General features: G+C 43.7%; 1 protein-coding gene across 3 annotated transcripts in view; it reads right to left on the bottom strand.

Moving 5' to 3' along the window:
- Positions 1-14,966, bottom strand: part of LMO3 (LIM domain only 3) — a 78,829-nt gene extending 63,863 nt beyond the window's left edge. The window contains exons 1-2 of one of the 3 annotated variants that reach the window (XR_012636170.1): positions 14,943-14,966; positions 1,415-1,628 (exon numbers count right to left, since the gene is read on the bottom strand). Coding sequence is in view for 1 of the 3 variants with exons in the window: in XM_074938235.1 (XP_074794336.1) it covers positions 1,415-1,620 (206 nt within the window). In the remaining 2 variants the exon portion in view is untranslated. Of the gene's footprint in view, positions 1-1,414; positions 1,629-14,307; positions 14,504-14,942 lie in introns of those variants that run through there. The other 2 variants (XR_012636169.1, XM_074938235.1) reach the window with 2 other exon arrangements.
- Positions 14,967-20,425: the final 5,459 nt, after the last annotated feature.

The raw sequence follows: 20,425 nt of genomic DNA, 5'->3' as shown, positions 1-20,425 counted from the left end.
CCACCCCAGAACGGTCACCACCTAATGTTCCAAATGCTTGATCATTTTCTGCTGTTGATTTGAGAAGCACATGGAACACATTTTTATTTTGAGAGCCCAAATTTGCTTAACTAGCTGATAGAAAATACAAAGACACCGATAAACCTGTAACTCTGTAATGGCTTTTCCCATGTGACTTTTGTCCCTCCCACTACTGCATAATCATTTGAAATGGGGGGAGAAATCAATCTTAAAAATTAGTTTGAAAATTAGGAGAGAAGCTAGATTGTCACCAGGAAATAAGCTGGTTTTTTTCTGCATTTTGAGACCATGGCCATGAGCATACGACTGACAGTTGTACATTAATTCCTTTAGATATGGTTTTCAGCCCTTTCAAGCAACTGTACCAATTTGTTGGAATAAGGCCTCACTAACTACTTCACTGGCACCCTCACCACAAGAATCTCAGGGTCCAAACTCGATGCTGAGCTCCACCACACCTGTGCTACACTACCTTGCATTCAGTTCAGTGTTCTCCAACCTGTAATGGTGGGCCTCACAAGGAAAAACACGCCCCATTACACAAGACTGTGTTAGAAGCGCCTCAAGTTGTATCAGAGATCAGAGTGTGTATAACTGAATGGAAGATACCAAGCAGCAGTACAGAGCTCACACCTGTGTTCCCCTCCCACAATCTGATCATCATTAAGGCAGGGAGATGTAATGAGGCCAGCCAGCAGAGTACCAGTGACCACCAGTATAGTATTTCACATTAATTTGTGTTGCTATATTTTTTTGGGGTGTATGGCCATTTTTCACCTACCACCTAATCTATTTTAGGACTTGTCTGCACAGTGGGGTAACGTGCTTTATGAGGGTGAGAGTTCTACCATGCACTAACATATTATACATTAATGGATCCATGTAGACTTTGCTGGGGTGCACTTAAGGGTCCCGAGTGCATGTCAATGTAGTACTGTTTTAAACAGCACTACGTTAAAACACACCAGCAGGGTCTAAGTGGATCAATTAATCTGCAACATAGTGAGCTTTAAAACTCTGCACTTTTGTTGTAAGAGGTAGAAAGGATTCCTCCAAGTTTGGGGTGGAAGCACAGCAGAGTGCAAAACCTACAATGCTTACACTGCTTGCACTCCTCTCAATAGAAGGATTCAGACTCCAGTGTTGTCAGGCTGACATCTATACATTTTACACTGAGTACTATACTTTAAGAAGGTATGCAGTGGGTTATTTCAAGTTGAAGTATTTTCTCTATCATGGCATTCGTTTTATCTGTACAGTACTTAAAATATAGCACTGGGCAAAGATTTTATAGCAGTCAGGTGTTTATTGTTCCAAGGTCTCTCACGTGTAAGACAGATCGAACAGGACTACAATGCTTACATACTAGACAACAATAACTCCTCCCTCCTACCTCAGGTAGTCTCTGCGACAAAGGATAAGGTTGGCTTTGGTGTACAAGGTGGAGCCCACCTCCCCCAAACGACAGTCACAGCAAGCACACTTCAGGCAGTCCTCATGCCAATATTTGTCCAGGGCTTTTAGAAGATACCGGTCCTTGATCTTACGGTTGCAGCCAGCACAACCTTTCGGCTTGGTGTCTGGCTGGACTGAGAGCATTTGTATACCTGAAATAAAACAAATGAGACAGAAGAATGGGATCAAAAGAAGTCTCCCCTTCACAGGTGTGAATTTTTCTTCCTAATGCATAAAGCGACAGCTCTTTAGATGAAGTGTATGATCTGAATAGTTAATATCACATTGACAATAGCATTGAGATTCATTTAATCTAACTGATTAGTGCAGATCTCTGCTACGTTCCTTACCTTCTCCCTAACATCCCTGCTTTCTCAGTCACTTGGCAAAAATTGCTCCATAATGGGTTAAAAATTCTCACAAAAAATGTCAAATTTCTAATGGCCGAAAATTTGAACAAATCTGAGGAAGAGTTGAATCAGAAGCCCCCCCCCAAATATCCTGAATTTGATAATATTTAATATTCGGCACATCCAAAGGATTCACAAATATTAAGCACAAGCGTTCCAATTTTATAGGTGGGAAAAATTGAAGCAATTCGGAGGTGTAAGTCTAGATTTTCAAGAGGGCTCAATATTTAGGGCCAGATTTCTGGGAGCTCAGTTCCCATTTAGACACCCCAAAAAAGGTGACCAAATAGTGAAAGTTAGGAGGTGCTGAGAATTTCTCTGTGAACACTTTTCATCCAGACTAAATAGCACTAAAGCACTATTGGCCCTAAATGACCTGCACAAGGTCAGTGATTCGCTGGCAAGCAGATCAACAGAATCCACTTCTCCTGATTCTCCCAGCACTGGCCAGTATACAGTGATATAGAAGACGACCATTTTATGAACTAACACCTGTTATAACAAACATTCCTTAAGAGATGTAAATGGAATTATAGCAGCTTTAGATAAAACAGTAAATGTCACTTATAAATGAGATGTTGAGTGGCTGACATCTACAGGTTGCAAAACTAAGTTAAAGGGGAAATTGGGGTGGGGAGGTAGACGACTAGGAGAATTGGAAGTGATACTGTGGGCTTGTCTACACTTACCAGGGGAATCGATGTGTGGTCATCGACTGCTGATGCATAGATTTAGTGAGTCTAGTGAAGACCCGCTAAATCGACCACAGATCGTTCTCCCGTCAACTCCTGTACTCCACCTGAATGAGAAGCGCAAGGGGAGTTGACGGGACAGCGTCTCCCATCAACATAGCATAGCGTGGACCCCGCAGGAAGTAGATCTAAGTACGTCCACTTCAGCTATGTTATTCACGTAGCTGAAGTTGCTTAACTTAGATTGATTACCCCCCCGTAGTGTAGACAAGGCCTTAGTTGCTATGTGTCCTTTGGCGATAATCAGGAGTAGGGCACGACTGCACTAGTTTTAACAGTTTAAAAAACACATCTTGAAAGACCTTTTCAAGATCTTTGAAGATGCGTCTCTAGGTTACTAGTTTGAATTCCCACCCCAGATCGGCATAGTTATCAGACTGATCCTTTAAAATCCAAGCATTTCCCTCCTCTGCCCCCAGCACCTCAAAGTCCTCCCATGTTAAACGGGTAACAGGGCTATGTTATTGCTCATTGCATTACATCAGGCAGGCAGGCAAAGAAAGAGAGAGAGAGAGAGAGAATGCACCAAACACACACTGACATTACTATATTTTTTCCAGTGTTTCAAGCCAAGCATATAAGTTTGTATTTTTAATAAGAGTGCACCCAATTATAAATATTACAATCACAGGTTTCAGAGTGGTAGCTGTGTTAGTCTGTATCAGCAAAAAGAACGAGGAGTTCTTGTGGCACCTTAGAGACTAACAAATATATTTGAGCATAAGCTTTCACAGACTAAAACCCACTTCATCAGATGCATGCAGTGGAAAATACAGTAGGAAGGTGTACACACACACACACACACACACACACACACACACACACACCATGAAAAAAAATGGGTCTCATAGTCAAATGTGAAAGATCTGAGCAATACAATAAAGAACCCCAACCCAGAATCAAGTGTTACTACCCACACCCCTAGCCTAGAGAAGCTAACAGAGGGCGTTTGCTTGGGGAGAGCCCACTGAGGCTTACATCTTGCTGGCTTCTCTGAATAGTTACTACAACTCCTGAGGAAGCTAGTAGAAAGAATGGGGAGTGTTCAGCTGTTGTGACCTGCACTGGATGTGCCATGTTTGTCTTTCTTCCACAGGACAGAAGCGACTTTGTCTGTATAAAGTGCAAGCTGGTCTCCATATTGGAAGAGAAGGTTCGAGGTCTGGAGCAACAGGTCTCGACTCTGCGTTGCATAAGAGAAACTGACAATTTCCTGGACAGACGTCAGGATATGCTTCTACAGACACAACGTTCTGAAGATTCAGAGCAGGCTGCATTGTGGGGACAGGAGAAGGGTAAAGAAATTTGGCAGCATGTGACCTCCAGAAGAAGAAAGGGGAGCGTCCACGTACTAGCAATGCAGATACAGGTAAGTAACCATTTTCATGTTCTCTCCACAGGTACTAATGCGGAGAGTGGACTAGATGATATATCTGAGGGAAGGGAACAGAAGGAGACTCCGCTGATTGGAAGGCATGAGATGCACTATCCTAGGGTTGGGGATTCCATGACCACTGCTCCCAAGAGAAGGAGACGGGTGGTGGTGGTCAGGGACTCTCTCCTCAGGGGGACTGAGTCATCTATCTGCTGCCCCGACCGGGAAAACCGAGAAGTCTGCTGCTTGCCAGGAGCTAGGATTCACGATGTGACAGAGAGACTGCCGAGACTCATCAAGCCCTCGGATCGCTATCCCTTCCTGCTTCTCCACGTGGGCACCAATGATACTGCCAAGAATGACCTTGAGGAGATCACTGCAGACTACGTGGCTCCGGGAAGAAGGATAAAGGAGTTTGAGGTGCAAGTGGTGTTCTCGTCCATCCTCCCCGTGGAAGGAAAAGGCCTGGGTAGAGACCGTCAAATCTCTGCGAATGGCTACGCAGGTGGTGTCAGAGAAGGCTTTGGATTCTATGACCATGGGATGGTGTTCCAAGAAGGAGGAGTGCTAGGCAGAGATGGGCTCCACCTAATGGAGAGGTAAGAGAATCTTCGCAAGCAGGCTGGCTAGCCTAGTGAGGAGGGCTTTAAACTAGGTTCACCAGGGGAAGGAGACCAAAGCCCTGAGGTACGTGGGGACGTGGGATATCGGGAGGAAGCACGAGCAGGAGCGCGCGAGAGGGGAGGGCTTCTGCCTCATACTGAGAAAGAGGGACGATCAGCAAGTTATCTCAAGTGCCTATACATGAATGCAAGAAGCCTGGGAAACAAGCAGGGAGAACTGGAAGTCCTGGCACAGTCAAGGAATTATGATGTAATTGGAACAACAGAGACTTGGTCGGATAACTCACATGACTGGAGTACTGTCGTGGATGGATATAAACTGTTCAGGAAGGACAGGCAGGGCAGAAAAGGTGGGGGAGTTGCATTGTATGTCAGGGAGCAGTGTGACTGCTCAGAGCTCAAGTATGAAACTGCAGAAAAACCTGAGAGTCTCTGGATTAAGTTTAGACACGTGAGCATCAAGGGTGATGTCATGGTGGGAGTCTGCTATAGACCACCGGACCGGGGGGGGGGGGGAGGGGGATGAGGTGGACGAGGCTTTCTTCCAGCAACTCATGGAAATTACTAGATTGCAAGCCCTGGTTCTCATGGGAGACTTCAAATCACCCCGATAACTGCTGGGAGAGCAATACAGCGGTGCACAGACAATCCAGGAAGTTTTTGGAATGTGTAGGGGACAATTTCCTGGTGCAAGTGCTGGAGGAACCAAACTAGGGGCAGAGCTCTTCTTGACCTGCTGCTCACAAACCGGGAAGAATTAGTAGGGGAAGCAAAAGTGGATGGAAACCTAGGAGGCAGTGACCATGAGTTGGTAGAGTTCAGGATCCTGACACAGGGAAGAAAGGAGAGCAGCAGAATACGGACCCTGGACTTCAGAAAAGCAGACTCTCTCTCCCGGGGATGATGCCCATCAGTTCCCTGAGGAGTCAAACACAAGGGGGAAAGGAGTCCAGGAGAGCTGGCTGTATTTTAAAGAATCCTTATTGAGGTTACAGGGACAAACCATCCCAATGTGTAGAAAGAATAGTAAATATGGCAGGCGACCAGCTTGGCTTCACAATGAAATCCTTGCTGCTCTTAAATACAAAAAAGAAGCTTACAAGAAGTGGAAGATTGGACAAATGACCAGGGAAGAGCATAAAACTATTGCTCGGGCATGCAGGAGTGAAATCAGGAAGGCCAAATCACACCTGGAGTTGCAGCTAGCAAGAGATGTTAAGAGTAACAAGAAGGGTTTCTTCAGGTATGTTGGCAACAAGAAGAAAGTCAAGGAAAGTGTGGGCCCCTTACTGAATGAGGGAGGCAACCTAGTGACAGAAGATGTGGAAAAAGCTAATGTACTCAATGCTTTTTTTGCCTCTGTCTTCACGAACAAGGTCAGCTCCCAGACTACTGCACTGGGCAGCACAGCATGGGGAGGAGATGACCAGCCCTCTGTGGAGAAAGAAGTGGTTCGGGACTATTTAGAAAAGCTGGACGAGCACAAGTCCATAGGGCCAGATGTGCTGCATCTGAGAGTGCTAAAGGAGATGGCGGATGTGATTGCAGAGCCATTGGCCATTATCTTTGAAAACTCACGGCGATCGGGGGAAGTCCCGGACGATTGGAAAAAGGCTAAATGTAGTGCCCATCTTTAAAAAAGGGAAGGAGGAGGATCCTGGGAACTACAGGCCAGTCAGCCTCACCTCAGTCCCTGGAAAAATCATGGAGCAGGTCCTCAAGGAATCAATCCTGAAGCACTTAGAGGAAAGTGATCAGGAACAGTCAGCATGGATTCACCAAGGGCAAGTCATGCCTGACTAATCTAATTGCCTTCTAGGACGAGATAACTGGTTCTGTGGATGAAGGGAAAGCAGTGGACGTGTTGTTCCTTGACTTTAGCAAAGCTTTTGACACGGTCTCCCACAGTATTCTTGCCCGCAAGTTAAAGTAGTATGGGCTGGATGAATGGACTATAAGGTGGATAGAAAGCTGGCTAGATTGTCGGGCTCAACAGGTAGTGATCCATGTCTAGTTGGCAGTCAGTATCAAGTGGAGTGCCCCAAGGGTTGGTTTTGTTCAATATCTTCATAAATGATCTGGAGGATGGTGTGGATTGCACCTTCAGCAAGTTTGCAGATGACACTAAACTGGGAGGAGTGGTAGATACACTGGAGGCTAAGGATAGGATACAGAGGGACCTAGACAAATTAGAGGATTCGGCCAAAGGAAATCTGATGAGGTTCAACAAAGACAAGTGCAGAGTCCCGCACTTAAGACAGAAGAATCGCATGCACCGCTACAGACTAGGGACTGAATGGCTAGGCAGCAGTTCTGCAGAAAAGGACCTAGGGGTTATAGTGGACGAGAAGCTGGATATGAGTCAACAGTATGCCCTTATTGCCAAGAAGGCTAACAGCATTTTGGGCTGTATAAGTAGAAGCATTGCCAGCAGATCGAGGGACGTGATCGTTCCCCTCTATTTGACATTGGTGAGGCCTCATCTGAAATACTGTGTCCAGTTTTGGGCCCCAGACTACAAGAAACATGTGGAAAAATTGGAAAGAGTCCAGTGGAGGGCAACAAAAATGATTAGGGGACTGGAACACATGACTTATGAGGAGAGGCTGAGGGAACTGGGATTGTTTAGTCTGCAGAAGAGAAGAATGAGGGGGGATTTGATAGCTGCTTTCAACTACCTGAAAGGGGGTTCCAAAGAGGATGGATCTAGACTGTTCTGTCATCTGCTACCACTGAGAACAAGGAGTAATGGTCTCAAGTTGCAGTGGGGGAGGTTTAGGTTGGATATTAGGAAAAACTTTTTCACTAGGAGGGTGGTGAAACACTGGAATGCGATACCTAGGGAGGTGGTGGAATCTCCTTCCTTAGAAGTTTTTAAGGTCAGGCTTGACAAAGCCCTGGCTGGGATAGTTTAGTTGGGGATTGGTCCTCTTTGAGCAGGGGGTTGGACTAGATGACCACCTGAGGTCTCTTCCAACCCTGATATTCTATGATTCTATACACTCTCCCTTCTCAGGCAGAGGTTGGGAAAACTGAAGGGCTCGGCTCCATGCCCTGAAGGCTGGATGTGGGCTCTGTGAGAGCAATGAAGGACAGCAATATCCAGAGTTATGGACTCTTCACCAAGAATGCCCTACCACCCACTGTTATAAAAGCTGGGGACTGCAAGATTTAGCTTATCAGCTGATCCCTCCTGCTATGTTACCATAACAGTTGAAAGAAGCAGTCTGAGGTAGCTACAACCTGAGCTAGGTAAGAGATTAAGCTCACATAAGCCAACAGGAAGCCAGTGTAGACTTTGAAACACTGTTATGCCTTTATGACTGGCACTACTAAGACAAGCTGCCGCATTCTGCGCCAGCTGTAGATTCCAAGTGGTCTTTAAGTGTAGTTGCATGAAGAACACATGATTACAGTGGTCTGCATAGATTCTAGATCCAGTTAAGAGGCTTTCGGGGTGGGCGGGGCAGAGGGAGTAACTTAAGTTTTACCTCAGAAGCTCTGTGGTCACTGAAGTTAGAACAGGTTTCACAGTAGCAGCCGTGTTAGTCTCTATCCACAAAAAGAACAGGACGACTTGGGGCACCTTAGAGACTAACACATTTATTAGAGCATAAGCTTTCGTGGGCTACAGCCCACTTCATCCCCACTCGCACTGTGGCATGCCCCAGTATAGTCCCATTCCCCCACCATCTATTAGTCATTTGTTAGATTAACATTACATGTAAAATACTTAGTAACACAAAGCAACCCAAAATACAACAGTGCTAATTTGAGAGATGTCAACAGCTCATAAAAATTGAACAATTTTATTTTTCTCTGTTTTGCGCCTTCCCCCCGTAGCACTGTAGCATCTCTCAATAAATTGACCTTCACTGCTCCCAGCAGATATGGACATAATCCCCATTTTACATATGGGGAACTGAGGCACAGATTAAGTGACTTTCCCAAGGTCACAGGGAAGAGCCGGGGCAGAGGGGGGAAAGGGGGGAAAAAGCGCAGAATACCCATGTCATAGGCCAGTGTCTTAAGCCCTTTCTATGGCAGCTTACACCGTGCTCCTCCACCCACAAGCAGCATGCATGGAGCAGCACTTAAATGCAGCCATGAATGGAGGTTAAGGGCAGCAGTCAAACAGCACACAGCAAAACACCTTTGAAGAACTTTTGTCAAGAACACTGGAGAAAAAAACCTTATGGAAAAATCCCACTGGATATTTAATACCCACTCAGAGCAAAGAGAAACCTCAGCGTTTAAAGTTTCCTCTGACATAAGCATTTGTTAAATATCAGTGCCGTGCATGGCTTTGCACAAGGCAGTCTCCAAACCACATACTCATTGCTAACACTCTGAAACCTGTCCACATACACAATGTAAACCAGTAAAAAAAGATGGATGAATAACAAGCCTAAATTGCTTGGAATTTGGTTTTAAAAGTTCAGAAGGATGAAGGACTCTACTAGGACCTGAAACTTTAGCTTGAGGGCATCCAGGTTAAAATAAGGGCTTAAAAAAAATCTTAAGTGTAAAAATTTTCACTTGATAGGCAACCATGGTAGAGAATCCAGGCTGGCAGTCTCTGATCCTAATTGATCAAATCCGCGTGCAAATGTCCTTTTTCAGTTGGAAGTGAACAAGCTTCAAGAACGAATGCAAGGCTCAAAAATCTGAGCATTAAAATAATCAAACCTCATGATTCCCCAGAAGGCTTGTCTGAGGTCATCACGTTATAAATAAGGATGTGGCCTGCAGGGTCTTCCAACTGTAAAAGTACATAGAAAATGTAATGCAAAGGTAAGGATATGGTCAAAGCTAATGTCAAGATTTTTAACTGTATTCACTGCTCCCAAATCACTCAGGCAGAGACATGAGAAGGGAGAGCGTCCTTATGTCCCAACCCACTGACATGATCTGTTTTTTTGGGGCTGAGGTAAAGGTGGCTCAAATGCATCCAGCTGGCAATATCTGTCTTCTCATGAGGGACAACACTTGTAGGGTCCATTGGGGGACGGAGAGGTTTTTCACATCAGCTGCATTAGGTTGAAGCCTCATCCCTTTTGGTGAAAATTCATCCAATGCAATTGATGTTTAACATTGCTTGAGATTTATTTTCAAGTATTTTAATACTTTTCCTCAAAGTCGTCCTTATAGTGTCCCACTTGTCACCCCTCCCCACCAAAACAAAGGTGTTGGCATTGCCTAGTAGACTCTTAGGATACACCCCCCTCCTCTTTCTAAACCCTGGACAATTTCTATCCCCTCATTTTTCAAGCAGAGTTTCCAAATTTTTTTTCCATTGTGTGGGTCACATTAACACAGATGGCCTCATGGACAAGCTCTTGCCCATTAAGGACCCAATACGATCCTCATGGCAACTATAGCAATTGCTTACATGGAAAGTGATCAATTAAATTAAAAGATAGCCAAAAATATATTAGTCTGAAATAAAGAGTGCCAGCATCTTACTGTCAACCAGCTCTCCACGGACCACTCTCTGGATACTTCTGTTCTAAGGAAGAACTGGAGGACTCCCTGTGGATACAGTCACCACCCAAACACTCTGACTGGTCGTTGCTGAACTGGCAGAAGTAACGTGAACCCCTTTGGGGCACAAGCTACTGCGATCAGCCTTTCCAAAACACACTCAACTCAGTGAGTTGAGCAGCTGATCTGTAAAACTAAACCAAGGTTTCCCTACACAGAGTGCAGAGCACTACCAATTATCTATCACAGATCTAGAGTCGAGACTGATCACAATTATTGACCCTAGTTTGCCACTCTCAAATTAACATTTCTTAATAGTCCTGATATATCATCAAGGGGTTTTTTGTTTTTTTTAAAGTCACAGCAGATAGCACAGCTTTGTAGCTTGAAAATTTTTTTCCTAGACACCATCTTCTACCCTTTGAATTCATGGTGAAAGGGAAGAGAAGATTTCTGTCTTCTGATTTACTGATTCCTGGACTTTATCCTAGTCTCCCATAACCAAATCCTTCAAAATGACTCATTCCCATTCCTTTTATTTAGAATGTACTGTGAAATGGCTGTCAATTTGTGGATATGAACTCCACAAGGGGTGGGGGGGGGGGGGAGAGAATAGGCTCCTGAAAATAGAGTAGAGTATACAGCAAAGAATTAAAAAAAAAAATCTCAAATCTCACTCCAAGTTTATAACCATTACTCACCCTCTTCCTCAATTTGAGGGAAACAAGTATTTGGTGTAACCAGACAATAGAATATTTGCAATGCAGACCTAACATTTGCAATGAAGATCAGTGCCCCCATTGTGGAAGGTGCTGGACAGAACATACTGTTCTTCCCTACAGAGTTGATATTTAGTCTTAAACTAAAGTATCAGTCAGAGGCTAAGCATCTGACTTTTCCATTCTTATTCTGCACTGGCTCATTTGAACACTTAAGGCTAAATTTTGCGTTTGGTTAGGCACAGCTCCTACCGATATCAATGGGCTATACCTCACAAAGGGCCAAATTTCACCCACGTTTTAAAAAGACTAGTTTGGATAACTTGTTTAATTAATCTTAAAATTAAAGAATTTTCAAACAAGATACACAAAACCAACAAAAGAGTTAAAGATTCAGGGGAGGCGGAAAAACCCAAGACATTTTTCAGTATAGCTGCCGCACCCCCTTGATAGGGTTTCCATCATATACAGGGTTTACAGTTTGGTTCAATGGCTCTCAGCACCCCCACTATCCAAATTGTTCCAGCGCCCATGCTTTTGAGATGCCCTAGTTGCTTGTAGTCACACACTTACAAAGCAGCCAACAGCTTCTCTCCCAGCCATTCAGGAGAAAAGAGGATACACTAGTGTTAAAGAAGTTAAGTGTTCATAAATGGAGATACATTTCATAACTTGCTTACAGCACATGAGGAGTGGAAACTAGTTTGAGATTGGCATGTAAATTGTTCTGTGGAAAATTCTTATTGCCTCCGAGACCCTGCTATTCCAAGTTATTTGACAGGTTAAGGGAAATCATAATTAAAAAGAGAGACAAATAGCAGCCTATGCAGTGTGGTGCGCAGAAATAAGTAGAACCATTTCATTTAAACTCTGGTGAGCTTTTAATTGCCTGGATTGCATTGTGAACCAGCCGAACGGTTGATTGCTTCCATTATGCTCTCTTGTTCTGTGCCATTCATCCGCACAGGCTCAGCTTCTGTAGTTAACACAACAAAGTAACCGCAACACCCAGGGTTTTTTTTTTTTTTAAATTAAAAAAGTAAGGTTTTTGAGTACTGTGAATGTGGATTCTTTTGTATACTTTTGAGCTAATTTTGCCATAGTAAACAAAAAAACTTCACCCCCACTTCTAAAGACATGTATGAATCAGATTTTTTTTTTAAAGGGTGAATGCTGGGGGGGGGGGAGAAGAGGGTCGAAGAGAAGGGGAGGTTAGATAGATGCTAAAATAGGAACGCAGTCCCACAGCTGGGAGCACTGACACAGATTAAAGAATTTGGCCAACATGGCTATTCGATTGCCAGGAGACACCAAACAAAAGATTCCCCACCTCCCCTTTTGAAAGCTAGATTGGGCCTAAAAGGTTGTTTCTCTCTCTTCATTGGCCCGGAGCATCCCAGCAGGCTGTAGCCCCCTAAGGGACAACCGTCCACCTGCTCCCCTGAGCCCCCTAAGGGACAACAATGCAAATAGATGTCCCCCCCATCTCAGGGACTGGAACTGCTTTTTAACTGTGTTCCTACCCCGACGCCCCTCCTTTGGGGGGGGGGGGAGCAATGATGCTGGGAACCAATTTGATTCCCTTTTTCTCCAATGCAGCTGCAAGGCTCAGAGATACTGACATTTTCCCACTCTTATCAGTTTAATTACAGTTACCATGGCAGCAAAGTGCTAGTGCTTGGCAAAGGCCAACAAGAGATTTGCAAGACTGAGTTCAATTTTGATGCAGCTCACATGCAAAATAAAAATAAAAAAAAAGAAAGAAACATACATACACTCTACAACAAAGGATCCCTTTTGGAGTTAGACGCTCAAGCCTTTTGTGCTAATTCCTTTTCAAGCCACACAGGGATGGGGCACGGGGTTGCAAGAGAATGTACAATATTTGTTGCACCTAGCAAGATTAATTGGCTTAAGCAGCAGTCCTACAAAACTGTTAAAGGAAGCAAGATTTCAGATCTCTTTAGAACACACACACACACACGCTACAGCACCATATTTAGAAAGAGAGATCAGCCTTTTTAACACTCCCAGAGAGTGCACGGCAGTTGCTAAGTGCAAACTAAGACACGCAATCGAAACCTTACCAAAACTTTTCTCCTTTTTCTGCATGAGTTGACTTAAGAGCGCCTAGACAGCTCCTTCTCACTGAGCACCAAATCCCAGCCAAAGTAGCGAGTGTTTCCCCAGTTTGGGTCAAACGAGGAGCCTTATGCGCTGCAGCCAGACACACACCAGACAGCCGAAGCGGGGCTATTGTGCAGGCACTTTGGAGACGGGAGGTGGGGGTTAGGGGGACTGGTGGAACAAACACAAGCCGAGCCACTTGCAATGTAGCAGTGTGCAAAATGATGGCGAATGACAAAACCACATGCTTCCCTAACTCTGCCCGTAATCCTATAATCCCAGCGGTCTCTTTTAGCTTCGTGGTAACAAATGGATTTGATTAAACTGTCACATGCCGCGTTAGCCTACCATATCATGTTCAATATGAAAAAAGATCATAAATAGATCTAGTCTTTCATAACACCAATCTGATACCCTCTCCCCCCCCCCCCCATGTAAAAATATACTGCATCAGCCTGATTCCCAGTCTATTACCCCCTGCGTATTTGGGATTTCACTATCCGCTCTCCCACCCCATTTGCTTCGCCTTAACAAGCAAGCAAAAAAAACAACAAACAAACAAACATCCATTTGTGGCAATGGAGGAGTGCTAATTGCTGGACCCCACGTAAGGGGTTCAAAATAATAACAGAGCCAGTTACAAATTAAACAATTATAAAGAGAGGTGCTGGGATTAGAGCAGAGGGGGAAACCATCCACCTGCTCCCCTGATAATGGAGAATAAATTTCGAGACGCTCTGGGAGGAAAAATAATGTGCAAATTGCTGCAGTTTCATATTTAACTTTGCTGTTTCTCCAGACATTCAGCTGCGCGGGTCTCGCTCAGCATCCTCCGATTGCATGTATTTCATGTCTCATCATTAAAATAATGAAGCCTCACATGATTTAAACAAACCCGTCTCGCCAGAGCTGCAGCTTGAGTGAAAGTTGCAGTGCAGAGACGAGTGGGTATGTGTGTGTTGCAGCCCCAGTTTATGACTCATTAGGAGAGAGAGATGCGCACACACATAAATGACCCAAAGCTTGTGTACCCAGTTGCCTCACTTACCTTCTCAATTAAGCGATACAGGGGGAGGCAGTTCAATAAGCACAGTGGCTGCTTTGTAGCTCTTCTCCTTGGGAAAGGTCAAAAAGAAGCATTGTTTGGGGGGAAAATATAGGGAGGAGCGGGAGAGATGGGGGGGGGGGGGAAGAGCTCGCTATTCTTTTAAGTTTAAAATAATGAGGTCCTCAAGGATCCGCCAAGTAATTGTGTTGACCGCATCCGAGCTACAGGTGTCCTCCTTTTAGTATCTTGCAATCCAAGGCTGTCTCTCGCCGTCCTGGCTGAAGACAACTTACCTAAAAGCAGCGTGTGAGGAGCCGCGTTGAATGAAGTCAGGGCTTTATCAGCTGCAAAATGCAATCCCTTACCAGCCAGACATAATACAGCAAAAGAAAAGGTCACTCGGTTATTGCAGAGCCCAAGCAGCTCTTGTGGAAGACCACAGAGAAAGCAGCTCCCTTCCGATTTAAGGCTATTTACCTCTCTCCCCCCACTTTCTCCCCCCCCCTTCCTCTTTCTCCCCCCTCCCGTTCTGCAGCTCACTCAAGTACAGCCGCCCTCGGAAAGTGCAAAGCAGCCAGGAGACAGATTGGGCTTTGTTGGTAATTTCCCATGGTGAAAATTTACAAGCCTGAGAGTGCAGTCAGCAAAACCACATGCATATGCTAGACACAAACACCAGGGACAACCTCTCTCTAACACACACACAGTGACCTCTACAGAAGCCATTCAGCATCAGTCTCCACAGCCCTCCAGAAACTGACTCAGGGAAAGAGAGGGAGCGTGCACCCTCAAAAAAAAAAAAAAAAAAAAAAAAAGTTGCCCAGGCAAAACAGGAGGGGGAAAAGGCAAGATATTCATCTCTCTGACGCTATTACTTAATCCCAGGACAGACCCTTAAAGTGAAAGTGAAAGCCCATTCAGTACTAACTCTGCGCTGCCAAAATGGGATTTTCAGAACTGCCTGAGAATTCCAGTGTTTTAGTTCCTTCCTCAGCTGGTCCCCAACTTCCAAGCACATCCCCAGACTCCCAATCAGACCTGCCAAGGGGGTCGATCTACCACGCAGGCACATTGGGCACCGCTTGTCATATGCCACCCTTAAATTATCATTTAAACTGACTGCCCACGTCTCATGATAATCCCCAATGAACTCGTTTCTCTGTATGGGATGCCCAGCCCAAAATCTAATGCGAGATCTGACTCTATGCTTAAAGGGTGGAGGGACAGAATGAAATGTTTAAATCTACTTGACCAGAAGACAGACACCCCACCGCCCCCCCCCCCAAAAAGAGGTATGCCATACTTGCTAATCAGCTTTGTAACCATGACTGAACGTTTCTTGGCTTTCTACAATAAAAGATGTTGAGCCTAGTCTACTGTAAATAAAGTAAAAAATAATAATAATCCACAGCATCTTCCTTTAACAGCCATCTGCACTTGGAGAAAGACCAGATTAAGAATTTGTGAAGCCAGTTTTCAGACTTCAAAGTGATTCTCTGTTGTCTGCTATTAGAAGCACCACACTAGATTTTCACAAAGCTTTGAAAGATGTCAGCTTACAACGTACCCTAAATTTGAGTGACACTCATATTATGGAAGTCTTTCAAGCCCCAAGAAAGATTTAAAACCATTGTAGTACTCTGCCACCAACCCCTCCCCCACATAATCCAGCAGTTCTAATATAAAAAAAAAAAAACAAATCAACCTAGTAAATGCACACGGGGGGGGAGAGAGAAGAGACACACTTAGATAACTTCTGTACCTGTGAGATTCCTGATTCTGTTGCCCTCCTCTCTCTAAATGGGATGGGACCAAACTCAGCCACAACCAACCTGAGCAAGCTCCCGAAAAGCACAGTCAGAAGCAGCAGATAAATAAAAGCCCCTTCTGTTGATATGATCTGCAAACAGAGAAAAGCAAGACTCGCCAGAAACCTGCCTTTCTCGTGCACGCACCCATACGCTCAGCGAGCAGACGCACTTCCCTGTGTTTATAGACTACTTCTGCTACCTCACCACTCTGAAAATACAGCAGCGCGAGTGTCTCTCTCGCTCCCTCGCAGCCAATGCACTCAGAGAAGGAGAGGGAGGGAGAAGTTGTGTGGGGAAAAGGGAGAAATAAAATCAAAACAAATGGTACAGCTAATGAGGACAATTAAATTAATTATGTTCAAGGAGATGAGATTCCCCCCCCCCCCCAACTGTATGATCTGTTACCCCTCGCTGGCAACTGCTGCTCTGTAATTCATGGCAACTGATTAGAGCATCTATGCAAATCTTTGTTTAAATCATTCAACTAATTAAATGATGGGATTATTCCTCTGCCTACGGTGACATCATTCGCAGTAATTAGTACTCTATTTGGACTGTGGCAATAAGATACCCGATGTCAACACCAACCTGCAGAGACATTAACCACGTTGTCACTTTTTTTGTGTGCGCAAGGGACAAACACCCAGATCTAATCGCATCTTTCCAGCTCTTCCCCCCCCCCCGCCAAGATTTTTTCTTAAAAAAAAAAAAATTAGTGAATAATATGCCAAACCACATGTGTAAAGGAATAAAATGGAATAGTTAACATTCAGCTCCATGCCATTCATTTCCCCCTAAAATGTAATGATAATTAGATGGGTCATAAAATGCTCTTCTTTTCATTATGACTGATGAAATGCATTAAAGCTGACAGGGTATTACCTGACAGTAATTAGGTTTTGTCATGAATTAAATTATTTGAAAGCAGGCTATCTCCCCAATCATGCAATTTACAGCAAGATTTTTTTTTAATCTGTGCTGCAGAAGAGAGAAAGAAAGATAGAAAATAGCAGTTTTTCTCTTCATAATCATATGAATTATTCACAAAAAAAAATCATCAGAAAAAATCGTGCAGATGAAGAGGCTTGCCACTTAATGTACTGCACAGATGTGATCATCCGCGGTTGCCGACAATGAAATATACAAGTGCACACAAAAGTGATCTGGTGAACAAGAGGTGGAATTTAATCATCTTTTCCTGACACTTTCGCGAAAAACACCATTAACCCTCGGCTAACTCCCCTGTTTTTCCCTGCCCACCCCCAGCTAACACCACACACATATACACACAAAAAGTGAAAAGAAGAGAAATTGTGTTTTTGTTTACTCAGCCAACCTAAAGGTTGTTTCCAGGCAGCCAAGCAATTTCTTCATTTCCAGAGTGTAAACTATCCAGTTTAATTACAGATTCCTAGAAACATCTTTGCTAAAGGATTGCTGTAAAGACCTAGGGTGTTGGGGGGTTTTGTTTGGTTTTTTTTTTTTTTTTTGGTCCGATTGCCCTTTCCTTAAGCCACTGTTTCAGCAAGTCATAATACTTTCCATGTTATAAAAAATTTACTTATTTTTTAAAATAAAGCTTTCTGCAGTAGTCTCACTCCAGCATCTTTAGGGGAGGTGGGGGAGAAATGAATAACTTACCTTTAGGTTAAAGAAACCTGCCACAGGAAAAAAAAATTGAGGTTCTCAGCTCACTCTCTTTTAAAGACACTTCACAGTTTGAGATTTTGCCCCCGTTCAATAATTTAAGTAAATATTTCTGTATAGTCCCGAAGATGCAGCTGTGGTGCAGTCTTACTGTGCAGCAAAATATATAGAATAAAAAAATCCAATAATTTGATTTCTGTAAAGTTCAATTTTTTTAAAAATAAAAAACCACCCCTCAGTTCAAGAGGAAAAAACTAGACCTAGTACTTCTCTCCCTGGTTTAATCGAAGCAGTACAGATGAAAGGAGCCCCTGGCTTTCCTCCTCCCTCTTTCCTTTTCCCCCCGTCTCTTCTTCCTCCTCACTTTCTTCCCCTGCTGAACACAAAACCTGAGTGGGCCAGCTCTGCTCCTCCAGTATTTAAACACCTCACCAGGTCCCTAGTTAGCAGCTTCCTTCAGCTCATCCAAGAAGCTGACAAGTACTGTTAGAGGAGGCTGTACATGTTGCTCTAATGGACCTCATTAAGTTCTACTTACAGATGTTCTCTTAACATAATTGATCTGCGGTGAGTTGAGAGGACTGCAACTTATTCCCTAGCCCCCAATTATGGTTGGGTAATTAGATCCCCAACCTCCAATTTTTCACATTCACCCTTCTAACATTCCAAAATATCAAAGTATCTCTTTCTCACCAAAGCTCCCCCCCTTACTGGACTCCACTCCACTCACTGTATTGACAGTTAGATCTGCTCTAACCTTTGTAGTGACGCCAGTTTTAATGGTGCATTCAGTCCATTGACAGAGCTCTGGATTTTTTTTCCCTTTTCTCCTCTTCTCTTCTTTCCTCTTTCTTTCTTTCTTTTTTTTTTTTTAACCCTCAGAAACAAAAGGGTAAAAAAAAAAAACTTGTATAGTTTGTACTTTTGATAAAAGGCTCTACTGATGAGCTTTGGCAGTGGAGGTTCTTTTCTAATGTCTTTTTATCTGTATTAATTCCTCAGATGAAAACTTTAAGGAACAATGAAGGAACGAGGTACTGCTCTGAAACGGTGAGAAGAAAAAAATTACACAGCACACCTGGGACAGATGAAGCCAAACTAGTGCTTTTATAATGCCAATCAGCAGGGCTGTTATCATCCCTCTAATTAGGAAAGCAGCCTAAAACAGAGAGCACTTGGGGAAATGGTAATGTTATGGTTTTGCACTTAAAAGGGGAGACGTTTCCTGCACTGTAAGAATCCAGGATTGGGGCTGACAAGTCCTTTAATTAATGGGCAGGATTCCCTGTGTGTGCAAGTGTGTGTGCATGTTTCAATTCATAAAAGTGGACAAAGGGGGCTATTTGAAGGAGGTATGGGGGGGAGTGAGAGAAAGAGAAAGGAGGGAAGAAAAAAATAGTCCATTAGTTTGAAGGAGAACAGAGTTTGTAGCTACCTTCAGTTTATTTAACCCCCTAAAGGATTGAAATGTGGAGATGCAGTGAGCTGTTTGCCAGAGATTTGAAAGCTACAGTGGAAAAAGCCCAAGGTCATCAGACAAACAAAAAGTTTAAGAGATGTGCATCCTCCTAACATCCCTTACCCCCATGGTCTGTCTGTCCCCGCTACTTCCTGCTGGTGTACTCTTATCTCCCCACAGGCTGCAGCTGATGGTCCCACACAGTACACAGGATTTTTATAGTTGGCATGTAATTCAGAATAAGATCTATCCTTGGTATTTATACCATACTCACTGTGGTGGTATTTGAGGCAATTTTTCAAAGAACTGTTTCCCTTCCACCCCCCCCCCCCCAAACAGGCTATGCAGGGGAGTTCTCTCCAAAATATTTCTTGCTAAATGCTTTGTTTTTACAGTTACGTTGGATAAAGACAACGGGCAATATGGCAGCAGCCAACACTGAATATGCCACTTTTGTCAGTTAAAAAAAAAAAAAGTGTTCCCTTCCAATTTGACAATGCGCCTAATCCTTCAAATTCAAGTGGGACTGCCTGTGAGAGCCGGGGCTGCCCAATCAGGCCCTAACATTCAGTGGCTTCTGAGTTGTGAAAATGCTATTGTAATGATTGTATTGATTCTTGGGCCCAATCCTGCCACTCTTTCTTAGGTGAGTAATTCATCTTCACTGCATTGCTATAAGAAGGCCAGTGCGACTATTTGCTTGAATGAGGATTACTCACATGAGTACAGGTTGCAGGACTGCAACCTCAAATCAGTACAACTACTTCAATGACATTTCCCCCACTCAGGCTATTGAACCATTGGATTTGAAGGCCTGAGCCTTCCTGCAGCCTTAGTCTTGTAAGTAGCCCATGGTGAAGTAAGCGAGACTACTCACATAAGTAAAGGTTCACGGGATCGAGCTTTTTATAAAAAATGAAAATGGTGTGTGTGTAACTTTGGAAGTGGATGCTGGTTTCAAATATGTAAGTGCACACCTTGTAAAAGTAGCTATTGTACTTGTAGCAAATTGTATGAAACAGGTAGTAGTAAATTAAACACTCATGTATCTTAGATCAGACTAGAGTCTGCTGTATTCCAGTCAGTGAAGAGAATTATAAAAAGCAAAACACCTTGCTCGGTGGTTATATTAATTTTTTTTAAAAATGGCCTTTTCAACAGGCACATTTTTAAAACCCAGGAATGATCAGTCTTTTTTAGAAGGGAGAATGGAACGTCAATTTTAAGGCCTAATTTTAGATATTGTTTTCTACAAATATTTTACAAAGCCTAATAAATAAATGTTTTTTGTGCCTTATTTTAAATTTCATTGGTAACTCACTGGGGGACTTAAATATTTCCCTACAACCTATAGGTGCTAGTGAAGGAGAACCAGAAGGGAAACCTACTAGAAACAAAAGTGAAGCCTACGTATTTTATTCAGTGTCCAAAACTAAGTAGTGAACTGTCAAGTAAGCAGGCACCAACAATAGTGAAAAAGTGCATTAGACTTCT

This window comes from Natator depressus, chromosome 1 (genome assembly GCF_965152275.1).
Source record: "Natator depressus isolate rNatDep1 chromosome 1, rNatDep2.hap1, whole genome shotgun sequence".
Taxonomy (NCBI): Eukaryota; Metazoa; Chordata; order Testudines; family Cheloniidae; genus Natator; species Natator depressus.
Note: the sequence above shows the minus strand (reverse complement) of the source record. Positions and strands in the feature narration are given on the sequence as shown.